At 48.6% G+C, this 16,357-nt stretch overlaps 2 protein-coding genes across 6 annotated transcripts in view; both read left to right on the top strand.

The window, feature by feature from the left end:
- LOC139755359 (uncharacterized) overlaps positions 1 to 15,366 on the top strand; it is a 32,026-nt gene extending 16,660 nt beyond the window's left edge. For 3 of the 5 annotated variants that reach the window (XM_071673531.1, XM_071673532.1, XM_071673530.1), the window contains exon 2: positions 13,426 to 15,366. In XM_071673531.1, coding sequence (XP_071529632.1) covers positions 13,729 to 14,640 — 912 coding nt within the window. In that variant the 5' untranslated portion in view covers positions 13,426 to 13,728 and the 3' untranslated portion in view covers positions 14,641 to 15,366. The remainder of the gene's footprint in view (positions 1 to 13,425) is intronic. The other 2 variants (XM_071673534.1, XM_071673533.1) reach the window with 1 other exon arrangement.
- LOC139755357 (protein phosphatase PTC7 homolog) overlaps positions 1 to 16,357 on the top strand; it is a 188,391-nt gene that overhangs the window by 98,186 nt on the left and 73,848 nt on the right. The gene's annotated exons all lie outside the window — the stretch shown is intronic.

Raw genomic sequence — 16,357 nt, 5'->3', positions numbered from 1 at the left:
GCATCGGCCCTTGGCCCTCCCCTGCCCCCCCCCCCCCCCCTCTCTCTCTCTCTCTCTCTCTCTCTCTCTCTCTCTCTCTCTCTCTCTCTCTCTCTCTCTCTCTCTCTCTCTCTCCACTGACGAGTTGACGTTCCACCATCCCACGCTAATGACCTGCCTCGTTGGCCTCCACGCTGCATGAGGAGGCTGAAGGATGATTGCAAAATTTAACTTATCGTATTTACAGCCGTCGGAGGCTGGGCCACAGGTCAGTAAGTTGGTGACGGGTGATGGGGAGCTTTAAATTGGGACCGATCTGGGAACGTAGTCACGTTTGTACTAATAAGTCATTAGTCTTGCTCGTTAGGGAGGCCAAGGGTGCATTCGTAGTTGTAGAAGTTTTTGAAGTGCTACGTAGGGGGAGCACCTTTACTGAACGTCTGCCTCTGGGCCTCAGTCTTCGTCAAGGGGCGTGTCTAGTGGAGTGGGGTGGGGGGGGGGGGGGGTCTGGGGCGCCGAGGGTCGGCGGGTGGTCCTGGTTTTTAATTGGATTTGGGGGAAAGAGGCTCGCCAGGCAGGGTTAGTTGATCGAGGTAAGGGAAGAAGGGAAGTGGTTTTGCATGAAAAGTGTGTGTGTGTGTGTGTGTGTGTGTGTGTGTGTGTGTGTGTGCCTTGTAACACAGGGGGAGGGGTTGAGGTTGTTAACGTGTGCACACCGAACAACGATATATTGTTTATTTTCTTTTTTTTTTTTTTGCCAGAAAAGCCAAGGGTGGTGGTGGAGTGGAGTGGAGTGGGGGGGTGCTGGTGAGTGACGGTGGGGACATTGTGTTAGAGACGCGATGGAACTTCATTTTCAGGGGAAATGATGCGTCAAGTGGGAGGCCATCTGCCGTGCCAGCCTAAATTTTGTACTATGTGTCTTGAGAAGTTGCCCTTGTCAGTGGTTGAGCGTATGTTTAACCAAGTCTCTTCACTGAAGGTTGAGTGCGTCGTAGACAAAAGCGAAATGACTTTAGATGTAAATTTGTAAGTCAGAATGAATTTTTTTTTTCTTTGTTCTAGTAAGAGTGGATGGTTTCTTTCGGGATTACTTGCTCAGTTCGCTCAGTGCGTCATGAGTAGCGACGTTACTGTCCGCCACCTCGGGTAAGACGTGGTAGTTCAGCTTTGTTCTCGGCTTTTCATCACTTATACAAGTGGCCTCTGGCGGATCTTATGTCGGCAAGAAGCGCTCGTGTCTTCCTGAAGTCCAGGGGTCGGTAACAGCATTGTTCCTCCTTTGAATAACGTCCTCGATTGATGACAGTGATAGTTGAGTGTGTGTGTGTGTGTGTGGGTTCCTGTATGTGCCTCCGTTGGCCTGGTGCATGGGGCTATGAACATCCTCTCGAGACGTAGTCTTTGTCTCTGGAGGTATCCCAGGAGGCGAGGGTAAGGCATCTGGGTAAGTCAAGTGCTTCCCAGCAGCACTGACATCACGGACCATGAACTTTGCTGCAGGTTGACAGACGTGGATGGCATCAAACAGCCTTACATGACCCGGGGCTGGAGTTTACGTTGTTAGAGGCACCGGTGAGCAGACAGATCTTGTGATTTTGGAAACATGTAAGAAGAGTTTGCTGAGCTGGAAGCGACAGAGGATTTTGTCACGGAAGCTATTGATCCATCCACCAGGAACACCCTGTATGGATTCACTGATTACATCAGCTGACTCGTCAGCTGACGCCGCCGATCTGATTGCTCCATCGGTTGAAGTTCGGTGAGGTGTGGAGAGCGGCAAAGATCAGGTACGATACAGCCAAAACGTAACAAGAGTGTGGATCACAGAGGTGCCTTCACAACACGAGGAGGAGTGTGTCTGCCTCGAACTGTCCAGGATCAAAGTAAAAGTACAGATTTTTTTTTTTTTTATCCCTCTTTATCCTGCCGGTTCTAAGACTCCTCCTCCAGACTGATGGCAACTCTCTGAGGAATTGTCAGGTTAATCCGTCATCGCAGGTCCAGGAGTGTGTGCTCAGAGTCCGCAGTACTCGGCCAGACCGTTGATGAAGAAGATACGACAGTATTTTCTTGCCAGCATCATGTCCTCCAGACTGTGAGGTGTAAAGTCACTGGACTTACGGTAACGCAATACGCATCTGGATGCTGCCTTTGAAAGCGAGTATGTTAATACTGTAGGCGATCTTGACGGTGCTCTCGATCCGAAAGGCGATGTAAGACAGAGAAGACGCCAGTCGAACACATACAGAAAGTTTTACTTTTCGACAGAAATAAGAAAGAATTGTTGCACAGTTCGAAAAAAGACAAGGCCGATCTGCGTATTTGTATTGCCCGTTCACTCTTCATTGCTGCATCTACTCCTCCAGTGGATGTTACTTAAGCTGGAGGACCTACTGGTGTCGCTCTTTGTAAAGCTTCCAGCTGTCGTTGAAGACGTTTTGTGTAGCGAGTACACAAGAGTCGTTACTGACTCTTTATATTTCATTAACGTTGGAAACACATGACGCGAACTGTTGTTCGTGCCTCATGGACAGACATTAACGCCTAGCCCCACATGAACACACCATATCATTACCTCCCGTTGCTCTCTCGTCGTGGGTGACAGGTCGTAAGCTACCCATCCTGACGGGTAAAGGAAAGGATAGAAAAGGTGGCTTTACGGATGATCTACCGGGTCTCCTGTGATGCAGATCGACTGGTTCTCCTGAGGTAGGGAATGCCAAGAAATGGGGTCAGTAGAATGCTTTGCATTACCCCTTCATGGTCGTAGTTCTTTAATCAGTAATCGTCGTAACATCAGACTGGCTTTGGTTCATCCAGATCACACGTTAGGAGGTTTACTGCTGATGCACAGCAGTCCCACTCGATGCGAACATCGCGAGGAACAGATCTCTGCAGACGAGACCACCTGTTTCAAGCGGCGCTTCGTCACTCGAGAGTCTTGGCTCGCGACTCCCCCGAGTGTGGGGGAACTCGAGAGCATGATTTGTTTGCCGGCGGAAGCTAATTCAAACAGAGGGGGAAAGGATTGTAATTTTGTGCCCAAAGATTTTATCTTTGTTTTCGGGCTCTTATTGAAACAAGAGTTGTCTCTCGTACCTGACAAGAATATCAAGTTTTCTATCACTTTGTTGGCCGAACCATCAAAGGAACCTCCCTGCTGACAGAGTGGTTTGTTTTTGTTTATGAGAGTGAGCCACCGTGATGGTAGAGGGATGTGTTTTAAATCAGCTGACTTTCTGTGTGTATTTAGCGTAGTTTTCCTCATAGAATATTCATATGATTTGCCTCTCCTTCTAAGAGTCTTACATAAATTTAGCCTATCTGATGATAGCCTTCTTTTCATATACATTTTTTCTGATTTTTCTCTTTAAGGTTAGATGGTAGGGATGTTGGGGGGATTGAGATCATCTTAGGAATGGGTAGGACTTTAGAAGGTTGTATTCGTGCATCATTCGTACACCCCCAGCCACATACCTTCACGTAAGGTAAGGTATATATAGTGCTCTCGATACACGCTGGACGCGCCTCCGTCATTGAACGTTTCAAACAGTGGCAGTAGAGCTTGACTTGGTTTGTCGGCAATCGTTCTCAATTTTTTATTTCATCTGTTAAAGAGTGAGGAGTTCGGGTCGAGTGCCGACCGAGTCATCGCCTGGGGGTCTCTCGTCACTGTCTCAAATATTTAGCGTAGTGCATCTGTTGAGCGGCGGCGGGACCTTCTTCAACGTAGCCACCACGTCTGTGGTTATGTAAGCGACCAGTTCCTATATATATATATATATATATATATATATATATTCCAAATGTTAATGTTAAAGATAATTGTTTCCCTAACCGTTCTTGAGGTAAGAGGTATGTCACTTTGCATGGAGATAGATAGATAGATAGATAGGTAGAGAGAGAGAGAGAGAGAGAGAGAGAGAGAGAGAGAGAGAGAGCACGGCACTTTGTAGGTAGGTTGGCACACAATGGGGCTCTCGATCCCGTACTACTTAACATACAAATTGATTTCGTAATACCCCAAGTTAAGTGAACTTATAGCATTTCCAGCGTCCTTATTAGAGGGAAAATTAAATTGCTCGCTCCCCCCCCTTTTTTTTTTGTCCCTCCCTCCCTCGAAGGTATGATAAGGTTACGGTCGTATCCTAACTTTTTCTTTCTTTCTTTTTTTCTTATTTTTTTTTTTTTCCTTTTTGCATCAGTGGCAATGGTGCTGGAGGTCCCGGTGAGGCCCGTGATCAAAGCAGTTGGATGATCCTGGCGTCTTCTCCTTCTCCTCCCAAGACTTCGATAATCTAGTTTCACCTAAAGTGGTCGTATAGTGTGTCGGTTTTTTTTTTTTCGCCCCTTCTTCTCCTCTGTTTTTTTTTTTTTTTATACCCTTTCCCTGAAGTTCCGACGGTACGACCCTGAGGGTGTGGTGGAAGGCGAGCCACCACCACACTCAAGGGTCGTACCATGGTGCTCCGAGGGTTTGCAGTTAAGGATCACAGTGGTACACACGGAGATGCCGTGGATAGTCCTTACACAGAAAATTCCGTGAGTGGACACTGTTCATTATCTTCGCAGTGTTAGACAATGCCCGCACTGTCCTGCCCCATGCAGAATTTATCCCTGTGGCATTATGTATGTGTGTAAATACCTATTTGAACTGTATGGGGAGGGAGTTTTGCACTCGTAGGGCCTCGTCTCTTGAACATTTTCTGCCATCATGCAACTTCTTAGAATTATACATGCTGAATGCATTAACTGTATCCTCAGTCATTCTCTCCATTCATTCCACCACTTTTACTATAAAAGTACACTTCACAACTCTTTTTTTTTACTCTAGTTTCTTGTTTAATTTTATGTTATATCCTCTGGTTGTTCTGTCCCCACATCACTCGGGAGAACTGTTCACTGTCTCTGTCATCAACCTGTTTCGAAAATGTGAAAAGTTGTACTTAGGTCATTTGTTGAAGTCATTCACGTGTATTAAGAAGAGTAATGGTCCCAGAACGGGTCCCTGCGGCACTCCGTTTTGAGTAGGCTCCCCTGACATACCTCCAATGCTACCTTCCTCAGACATACCTCCAATGCTACCTTCCTCAGACATACCTCCTTTGTTACCTTCCTCAGACATACCTCCTTTGTTACCTTCCTCAGACATACCTCCTTTGTTACCTTCCTCAGACATACTTCCTTTGTTACCTTCCTCATACATACCTCCTTTGCTACCTTCCTCAGACATACCTCCTTTGCTACCTTCCTCAGACATACCTCCTTTGCTACCTTCCTCAGACATACCTCCTTTGTTACCTTCCTCAGACATACCTCCTTTGTTACCTTCCTCAGACATACCTCCTTTGTTACCTTCCTCAGACATACCTCCTTTGTTACCTTCCTCAGACATACCTCCTTTGTTACCTTCCTCAGACATATCTCCTTTGCTACCTTCCTCAGACATACCCCCTTTGTTACCTTCCTCAGACATACCTCCTTTGTTACCTTCCTCAGACATACCTCCTTTGTTACCTTCCTCAGACATACCTACTTTGTTACCTTCCTCAGGCATACCTCCTTTGTTACCTTCCTCAGACATACCCCCTTTGTTACCTTCCTCAGACATACCTACTTTGTTACCTTCCTCAGGCATACCTCCTTTGTTACCTTCCTCAGACATACCCCCTTTGTTACCTTCCTCAGACATACCTACTTTGTTACCTTCCTCAGACATACCCCCTTTGTTACCTTCCTCAGAGATGATCTATCTATTGGGGTCTCCCTCATATAACTGCTAAGTGTTCACACTTAATCAACCTCATCTGCGGTACAGTGTCAACTGCTTTCTGGTAGTCCAAATGTAAAGAATCCACCGTGCACCGTTCTCCTTTGTTCAGTACTGAGCTCAGTTTCTCGTAGAAATCCAAGAGCTTCGTCAAGTATGACATTCATCCCCCCCTGAAATCCTGTCGTCTCTTACTAAGGTAATGTCTCCTATGCTGGAAGTCATTAAGATGCCTTGTGCTCATCTTTTCCAGTACATTACACAATGACACTCGTTAGTAAGACGCACTCTGTAGCGCACAACCTCCTTCCATGTAATTGCTCGTAGTCGTGGTCGAAAGTCTTCCTTTTTAGCAAAAAAACTGAATTTCATTTCGACAAACTGGAGTACTGAGGACTTTTTCCAGTCCCCGGGAAGCTGGGAAGCGGAGCGTCAGCCCTAGGTGGTGGAGACCTGCTCGAGATTCTCTAAAAACGCTGCCCCATCACAGCAGCCCGTCGTAGGGCTTTGAAAAGGGTGGATGTCGAGAGCCCAGGGCGCTGTCTGTGACTTGATACGGTTAAGTCAGCGAACTTCAAGATGAGCGAGCTTGGAGAAAAAAAAAAGTAGCTCATCTTGTATGTCGAGAGGCCATATGGCGGCTGGAGTGCTCCACACCCGCTCTGTTTAGAAAACCAGCAAGTTTGGCGATAAGCGAAATAAATGAAGTGCTTGACTCCTCGTGAGTGGCGTCGGAGAGTGTATAACATTCATGAAGAATATTGTACGATATTCAAGGGGGTCTCCATTGCCAGGCTTCGTCCTGCCGCGAGGGGGAGACACTTTTTAAAACTGCTGACTCTCGCAGGTCCCTTATCTATCGCTGATACGCTTGCCATGGTTGAACGTTATACCCGGTCTCCTGTCTTAAAGAAAGGTGTGTGTGTGTGTGTGTGTGTGTCTGTATAGGAGCTGGGACCTCCATAATGGAGATCAGACCGCGAGCGTAACAAACATTTCCCGGAACTGTGTGAAAAAAAAAGTCTTTCTGGCTTCATGGCAACATAAAAACGGCCTGGTGTGTAAGTCGAGACACAGACGTTTGATTACATGAAAAGACCGGTGGGGCGAGTCTAGACAGAGGTTTTTCCATAGCATGAAAGGCGTGCACACACACACACACACACACACACACACACACACACACACACACGAGAAAAGAGAGAGAAGGGGATTACAAACAATGCCTTTTATTTCTTGTGACGGGTTTACTTTCCTTTGTTGAGGTAGGATTTGCTTTTGACAGGGTGTACCACAGGTTTTTGTTTGTTGGAGAGAGAGAGAGAGAGAGAGAGAGAGAGAGAGAGAGAGAGAGAGAGAGAGAGAGAGAGAGATGCTCTCGCTGTAGTCCAGACTATTGACAATGGAATGCGTCAGGTGTGCGTGTCTCGGAGGTTTGGTTTGGTCATATTCTTTTCCCACATTCCCAATGAATACACACGCTGGATGCTCGTTACTACTCTGGACTGATTGACTCCCTCTATTTTTGGCCATGTTATCACGATCTTCGGCTCCTTCACGTTATGTCAACTCGTGCATTAGATAGTGTTATCGGTGGTTTTCCAGGTCTCGCGCATGACCTGGGATGTCCTGTGACCTGACGCGATGCTTCGTCTGGGGTTCCGCCCCAGAACTTTGAAGTCATCGGAGGCCATAGCTCTGAAGACTTTTTTCAGAGACGTTTTTGTGGTTAACGAGTCGGGGGATGTGTGTTGTGTCCAGTGTTGCTTGGCATGACTCCCCCACCCGGTGCGTTTCCAGGAAGTGCTTGACTGACGGTTGTCAGCAGCTTGTGGCAGGATGGGACGCAACCATGTCTTGTATTGGTCGGTACAAAGCAGCGAGCAAGGGGCCTTCACACACCACGAATCTTGCTCATTTGTCTCGTGAGCCAGAAGCCTGGTTTGAGAATTAAGCGTTAATGCCTGCGTTGAGAATTTAGCGTTAGTGCCAGCGTTGAGAATTAAGCGTTAGTGCCAGCGTTGAGAATTAAGCGTTAGTGCCAGCGTTGAGAATTAAGCGTTAGTGCCAGCGTTGAGAATTAAGCGTTAGTGCCAGCGTTGAGAATTAAGCGTTAGTGCCAGCGTTGAGAATTAAGCGTTAGTGCCAGCGTTGAGAATTAAGCGTTAGTGCCAGCGTTGAGAATTAAGCGTTAGTGCTAGCGTTGAGAATTAAGCGTTAGTGCTAGCGTTGAGAATTAAGCGTTAGTGCCAGCGTTGAGATTTGAGCGTTAGTGCCAGCGTTGAGAATTAAGCGTTAGTGCCAGCGTTGAGAATTAAGCGTTAGTGCTAGAGTTGAGAATTAAGCTTTAGTGCCAGCGTTGAGAATTAAGCGTTAGTGCTAGAGTTGAGAATTTAGCGTTAGTGCCAGCGTTGAGAATTAAGCGTTAGTGCCAGCGTTGAGAATTAAGCGTTTGTGTCAGCGTTGAGAATTAAGCGTTAGTGCCAGCGTTGAGAATTTAGCGTTAGTGCCAGCGTTGAGAATTAAGCGTTAGTGCTAGAGTTGAGAATTAAGCTTTAGTGCCAGCGTTGAGAATTAAGCGTTAGTGCTAGCGTTGAGAATTTAGCGTTAGTGCCAGCGTTGAGAATTAAGCGTTAGTGCCAGCGTTGAGAATTAAGCGTTAGTGCCAGCGTTGAGAATTAAGCGTTAGTGCCAGCGTTGAGAATTGAGCGTTATTAGTGTGTTAGTAAGAAAACGGGATGGTGGGTGTAGGTAGGGGATGAGCGATAGGAATACCAGTGGCCTGACTGAAACGCAGGAGCGACACACAGCTTGGTCTGAGAGCGAGCACTGTGGGCAGCGATGCGCATGGCCGGGTCTCGTACGTGCTGGGAAGCTTGGAGTGTCCTTGACCCATGGGTGTTAGAGCAAAGGGAACCAGAGGGAGGTTCTCGCTACACAGGGGAGGACCATCTGAAGCCGGGTAAAGGAAAAGGGGCTGAAAGTGAGTGCAGGAACGTCTGCAAGAAGAGCAGGTATGTGAGGGGATTCCAAGTGGGATCGGAACCCCAACACATATTCTTTTTTCTTGGTTTTCCTCATTTGTGTTGACTGCGGGTTGGATAATCATCATTACTGAACACTTGATGTTAAGAACTTTGGTTCGGTTCCTCAGCTGGCAGGAGCAATGGTGTGGCTGGCGCGCTTCTCGGTGTGGGACCCAGTTGAAGGCTTCGCTGGTAGCTCATTGTACTTCCTGGGCGTTCGCCAGCCGTAAGGCAGGCTGGGCGATCGTCAGTCATCGCCGGCGGTGAAACTTTACGCAGGACCCACTTTGGCGGTATGCGGTATTGTGAAGGCTGGTGGGACACTTTTATATGTCGGTAATTGGTTCATTGTAAATATTGTTGAGGCGAGGTGGGCTAATTAGCGGCAGGCGGGAGTATCCCGCACGGGGGGAGGAAGGAGGCGAAGGATGGCTGAGGTTGGCAGTTTACTTTCCTCCTCTGTTGTCGGGTTGGGCACGTGCCTAGCCTCCTGCTGGTGAAGCTCCTCGTGTTGTGGCTTGAGGATGAGGAACATTGTTAGAAGCAGGTCTGATTTTTTTTTCTCTCTCTCTCTCCCTCCCTCCCTACTGCGTTGAACGAAGGTTGGGTGCACTCGCATCTCTTCCTCGTGTACGTTGTCCTCAGTTCTCGGACGACTACGACCTTTGTTGCCCGGCTCTTGTGACCTCCATGTCTCAGGTAACCTAGTTAATAAGGGCTCCCCCCCTCTCGCCTCTCTCATAACCCAGGTAATTGTGAACCCCGCCGCCATCCTCTCTCTCTCTCTCTCTCTCTCTCTCTCTCTCTCTCTCTCTCTCTCCTCTTCTCTCCTCTTCTCTTCTCTTCTCTTCTCTTCTCTTCTCTTCTCTCTCAGGCAGCCACCGACCAGGGGCGTATTACCGGCACTACCCGCCTTCGTATCGGGAGAGAGTTATTGGTGGCTGCGCAGAGAGCCAGCCAACACTTCACTGGCTTTCAAGCGACACTCCTCTAGCCCAAGTAGCAGCTGTCTTCCTTGCCTCATCTACGCGAAAGCAGCTGCTGGATCAGTAATTCGTCGGAACAGACCGTCTTCCCACATCACGCATGGCACTCGACGACGACGCCGCGTAAAACTCACACACGACGACACGACATCGCTCTTCTTAACTCTTGATTTCCTCCGTGCGGTTAGCAGGTACTCACCCCATACTTGACGGCACCCTGGGGAGGAAACTTTCGTTTTGGTTATCATGATGCGTCTTTGATTTGAAAAGTTGGTGGTGAGCGAGCCTTCTGCCCCACGTCTTTCTCGGGCCAACAAGTTCGAGTTGTACTTTAATATTTCTTTTTCGTAATATTGGAAGAGGGTTCTGGACGTGGGGAGGGTAAGGGAGAGAGGTGGACGTGGTGGATATAGTGGTGTTGTGGTGGTTGAGGAAGGAACAGTAAGCTTATGGTGCTGTTGGTGGAGGAAGGAGGGGCTTTGGGAGGAAGCTGGTGGTGAATGAGGGAGCGACGGGGAAGCTGTTGGTGGAGGAAGGAGGGTCGAGGAAGTAAGCTGGTAGTAGAGGAGGGAGAGACGGGGGAGTAAGCTGGTGGCAGAGAGGGGAGCTTCTTCATAAGAAGAGCCGACTTAATGATATAACCCCCCCCGCCCTTGCCGTCCCTCTCCTTTACACCCCACCTTTACTCAATCAACCCCCCCCTCCCCCCGCCCTTTGCAAGCTTCCGTTCCCCTACACACTCCTAGGCAACCAGGACACCACACCTTGTTATGCCCCACCTGGCTCAGCCCTTAGCTCGTTGCAACTGCGTCTGTACGTGTTTTGGCTCGGGGTATGGTCATTGGCACGTACGTCTACGTACATGTGTAAGGGGTATGCAAGTCCCGAGTCCTGGATTATAATAAATTGCCTCGGTGTCGAGTTTTCACGGTCCTCGACCCGATGGAAGAATCTGAATATTTCGACTTGGATATATATATATATATATATATATATATATATATATATATATATATATATATATATATATATATATATATATATATATATATATATATATATATTCCCTGGGGATAGGGGAGAAAGAATACTTCCCACGTATTCCCTGCGTGTCGTAGAAGGCGACTAAAAGGGGAGGGAGCGGGGGACTGGAAATCCCCCCCTCTTTTTTTTTTTTTTTTAATTTTCCAAGAGAAGGAACAGAGAAGGGGGCCAGGTGAGGATATTTCCTCAGAGGCCCAGTCCTCTGTTCTTAACGCTACCTTGCTAATGCGGGAAATGGCGAATAGTTTGAAAAGAAAATATATATATATATATATATATATATATATATATATATATATATATATATATATATATATATATATATATATATATATATATTGTATTATATTATATGAAGCTAGCTTGACACGGAAGTGGATGCCCCGGAATCCCACACTATTCCTCCCCGATTAAACCGCTGGAATAAGGAGGTGAAAACTCCTTAATTGAATATGAACTTGTGGCGGGAGGCACTTGGGGCGGCTGTGGTAGTGGGATGGGTATCATGTTTACGACGTTGATAGAGAGTTGTTGCGAGAGACGGGGATATTTTGCACGTTGCGTACACGAATTGAAAGCGTGGCTCGTCCGTGAGTCTTAATGAGGGAATTGGTATTGTTTGCCCGAGCAGGTATTACCTCATAATTCTTTCCCCCAACAGTATCTGTCGTTGCTCCGCTCATTATGACACTGAGTGCATGGGGTTAGATATTGTAGTGGTTGGATGCGTTGTGATAGTTTAGTGTGTATGGGTATTGTGATAGGGCTAGGTCAAAGGTTCATGTCATCATACCCATACACTAACATACACCCACTACAGTATTTAACCACTTCATTCACCTGTAGCGATGACACGGTGATGGGGTGTTACCAGACTCGATCTGCTTATGGATACGCCGCGCGAGGAGAGTCACCTTTGTATATCATTGTTCTCTCTCTCTCTCTCTCTCTCTCTCTCTCTCTCTCTCTCTCTCTCTCTCTCTCTCTCTCTCTCTCTCTCTCTCTCTCTCTCTTTTATCACTTTATCACTTTACCCTGCTCCTGCGTGGAGTGCAGCCTCGAAGGTGTAGGGAGCCGCCATAAAAGAGGTCCTGGTGTTGTATAGTTAGACAGAAAAACTGTAAGTGATAATGAGTGATTTTTTTTTCTTTTGCTAAAGCGTGTCTGATAACTATGGCACCATCACCGTGATTAAGATAAGCGAGAGGGAGGCTATAGTAAAGGTGATGACGTCTTGCTTTGAGGGGTCAGGGCACCAGACCATCAACGAGGGCTTCTCTACGATAAACTGTTTACATCTCCTCCCCCCTCCTTACCGCGCCGCCCTACCTAGCCTTAATATCATCTTTAACCACCCCAGGCTGCTCTGCCCTGGTGCCCTAGCTGCCTCTCCAGTATTTTTTTTTTTTTCTTTTGATAGTGGAGCACATACCCTCATGTTTGCAACATGCAGATCATGGTGGTGATTCCTGCTTGGTCTGTGGGAGAAATGGCTGGGATGAGTAACGAATGTATGATGCCCAGGCTAATGGGATGTGTCATTGGACGCGATCAAGGTGTTGGAGGTCGCGGACCGACAGGCCGCCCCCACACAGCCCCTACCACTAGGCTGGTCTGGTACCCATTTTGCAAATATTTGTCCAGAACCTTCATGATTTCTCATAACTTTCGCATTATTTTCTGAATAGTTAGGTCATCAAATTATGCTTTTACATTGGTTTTGTGTTGGGATATGGGGTTGGCACCGTATGGGTTGTGGAGAATGGAATTCAGTGTTAGTACCTGCATGTAAGATGACCAACATTTAGGTACGTTTACTGTATGTCCACTGACAACGCCCTGGTTTCATCTGCTCTCACAACCATACCTGTCATCTCGGGGCAGCTGAACGCACCCTCAGGTTGATGGGCCACCTCGCCCACCTCTTTCACTCCGTCATCCACCATGATCCACCACACCCACACCACTTTCATCCACCATACTCGTCTCCCACACCCGGTCGTCCGCTTTGGCCCACAGCTCTACGCCACTGTCATCCACCATAGTCTATTGTGAAGTGGCATGCGATATTACTTTATGAAGCCTTTAAAGAGTTGAAGGAACTTTAAGCTAATTACTTGTGCGGTAGGTGGGCCTCGGGGGTGAACTAGTTACTTACGTGGTAGGTGGGCCTTGGAGGAGTAAGTTTGTGCACCTCCAACCTTACATTAACATCACTAGAATCAGGTTGTAAAAAACATGGTTTATATTTCTGTCGTTTACTTTAGACATTCCGTGTTCCATCTTAGATTCTGAATCTCTCTCTCTCTCTCTCTCTCTCTCTCTCTCTCTCTCTCTCTCTCGTCCGTCTGTCCGTCCTTCCGTCCTTGCTGCGCCAGTCTCCATCCTCGCCTAGCTGCTTCCCACTGTGTGTTAACCTAATCCCAGTGGCTTTGTACCATAAGAGGTATTCAATAGGTAATGCCAGGTATTGGTGTATCACTGGGTTAATCCAGTAATGGTTTGTAGTTGATATTAGACATTATAAGTATTCCTTCCCTACTGTGCCCACTGTAAATACATATGGTATGTTTTTACTTTATGTACAAACGAGATTTTTTTTTTTCACGTCTGATAGATAATTTCTGTTCATCCGCAAATGTGTTGGTGACAAAGCAGTGACCCAACAGGACTGTAAGGAGGGATCTCGAGACACCATGACGATTGAGACGTCCACAGATGGCAGTGTGATGAGTGTTGGTGTGTAGCGCAGTGAGTGCGACTCATGCCGCTGGACAAGCTGCCTTTGTAAAGCAAGCTCGTGTGTTGGTGGTGGGATGCGGAGTTGCCACGATGGCTGGTGTGGTCTGACGGTGGGTTGGCGGTGATCTGTGCGGGTGTTGGACGCTGTGGGGCTCTGAGGTGGTGTGGCTGACTCAAGATGCTGGCCAGTAGACAGCGCAGCTTCTCCTCCTCCAGCTCATTCAGTGAGTCAGAGGACGTGTTCTGCTGTGGCGGGGACGAGCATAGGGATGTGTCCGCGGCGACCCTGGAGAGGCGGTCGGTGCTGGTTCTGGCGGGGATGGTGGAGGAAGCGGTAGTAACGCCGATTGGTCCGCGGGCCATGAATTCCATGGCGTCTTACCTACAGGGCCTCAACTCTAAGCTGTTGACGGCGGTGGTAACGGCGGTGCTGGCCACTCGTCCCCGGTGGCTACCTCTGGAGTACCACTGGGCACCGCTGGATCACGACCCGCTGCTGTACCTGCTGCAGCTGCTGGGGAACCGCCTCACCTCCCTCACCTACACGTGCCACCCGCTCTCCCGCGAGCCCTTGCTGCACGCCCTCTCCGCTATGCCAGCCCTGACCACCCTCAGCCTACCCGAGGCTGCTGATGACAATGCCCTGGCCGTGGTGGGTGCCGCCTGCCATATGCTCTCCACCCTGTGCGTCCGCTACTCAAAGGGCGTCACTGACGATGGCATTCGTCGGCTCCTTCTCCGTCGCCATACGTATACGCGGTCACGCTGGCGTCGGCTGTTCGCGAGGTGGCGCGCCCTCCGCGTCTCTGTGACTCGACAGCAGTCCCGCTACCGGCCGCTGCCACCGTCCCTCAGCGACCACACGCTGCTGGTGCCCTTGGACCCCGAGCATCTGAACCCCCTCAGTGCCACCCTCACCCACCTAGACCTGAGCGGCACCAAGGTCAGCAAACAGGGCGCCGAATGGGCTCGCAACCTTTTGCCACCAAACGCTTTCGTGGACGCCACTCACACGCAGCGCCGCTCCCTTCGCTCGCAGACCTCCCTCGAGGACCAGATGGCCAGGCTGCTGGCACCTATTACGCCTTAATCCCTCATCGCATGCCCGGGCCTCCCGCTGCCACCGCCCACTCTGGTCGAAGTCAGCCTACACTTTTTCGCCGCTGTCATCAGCGGTGACAACTTGGTGACATAAAATCTGTCACCTCCCAAGAGACATGCTAACCTACAACCAGACTAAGAGAGGGCGGTGTGATGTTATATTGTGTCCGTAAGACGAAGTCAAGAGTTTGTAGACAATCAGATATCCGATATTTTTATATGTCGTGTGTAGGAAAAGAGGACACAGGATATAAGTCGAAATGCCCAGTCGACTGTGCATTTCAGGAAGATCATATATATATATATATATATATATATATATATATATATATATATATATCGTACGTGTACGAGCGTGCCCATCTACAAGAGGCCGGTCCTGAGACGTGTGTAGATAAAGAAAACTGCTTCGCCTCAATGGCTTTTATAACACATTAGAACCCAAACGGCCACGTAGTTGATAGATGTAGCGGAAATCATATGCATGGGCTTGCGAGCTTTCCTAGGAGAGAGTGTGGGGGCTTAAGAGCTTTATTAGAGACCAAGCCACAGGACGCTGCTTAGGACTAGGTGCCGCCTCCTGACACGTTGCTCTTACCGTGAACAGCGACGCACATCCTGTGGAGGAGTTACAACCACCTACTGGAGGTGTCAGCTAGAGGGTGCTGGCCTCCTCTCCCAGACACCAGGGTGATCGTATGTCACAGCTTCCTGCCAAGGTCAGTACTCCTTCCATCACCAGCCGCTCCTCCTGTATTCTTGTCCTCTACTCCTACTTTCTCTGACGTTTCCTATACCAAATCTCGTAATGTTTCTTCCTAAGCCATGACGATGTAGACTTTTTGGTAACCTCCGACAGACTCAACCCCCCCACAGGTACAACCTCTTCCGGCCCATGGAAGGTACGTCTGAGGTTTATATATATATATGTACCATTCCTATGTAGAATAATTTACATGTTTACAGTAAATAAAGCCAGGAGATTTTGGGTAAGGTTGGCGTGCGTGGTTACATGTGCTGCCCATGGTAAGTCCACCTGGCTGGGTTACTGTTCCGCGTGGGACACAGCCGTCCTGGTTCACGTCCCCTCTGCCCCCACCTCAGGAGAGAGACATTAAGGTTTACTGTTCCTCATGAGACGCAGTCTTACTCTTAAGGTCTGCTGTCTTCTGTTGCTCACCACCTTCTGTGCCTCCCGTGATCATGCCTCACTGGGATGCATGCTGTTCCTCCTGAGACACAGCCTTTACCCTCCGTTCCTCATTCCTTGTTACCCAGGCCAGTCCTCACCTCTGCCTGTCTTCCCGCACGTGTAACAAGCCGTAGTTGTTGCTGATGACGCACCTGTGTGTAGAATTCAGCTTCATGGCCCTGCATGACACACTCTCTCTCTCTCTCTCTCTCTCTCTCTCTCTCTCTCTCTCTCTCTCTCTCTCTCTCTCTCTCTCTCTCTCTCTCTCCTCACCTGTACTCTGGCTCCTGCACTCATCTACGACGAGATTTTTTTTTTTCCCCCCGAAGTTGGCAGTGCCATCGCGTGGCGCTCGCCGTACGTCTATATAAAATGCATTTTATATAGAAGCTCCCGGAACGGAGACGGGCCAAACTGCAGAAATGAAGTACAGTAAAGGGAGTTGATTTTAGTGTCCGGGGCCGGTAACTTGAGCGTATTGGTGGGGAAATGTCAGTTGCATGATGGAGCATTG

This window comes from Panulirus ornatus, chromosome 19, assembly GCF_036320965.1.
Source record: "Panulirus ornatus isolate Po-2019 chromosome 19, ASM3632096v1, whole genome shotgun sequence".
In the NCBI taxonomy this organism is placed as follows: Eukaryota; Metazoa; Arthropoda; class Malacostraca; order Decapoda; family Palinuridae; genus Panulirus; species Panulirus ornatus.
Note: the sequence above shows the minus strand (reverse complement) of the source record. Positions and strands in the feature narration are given on the sequence as shown.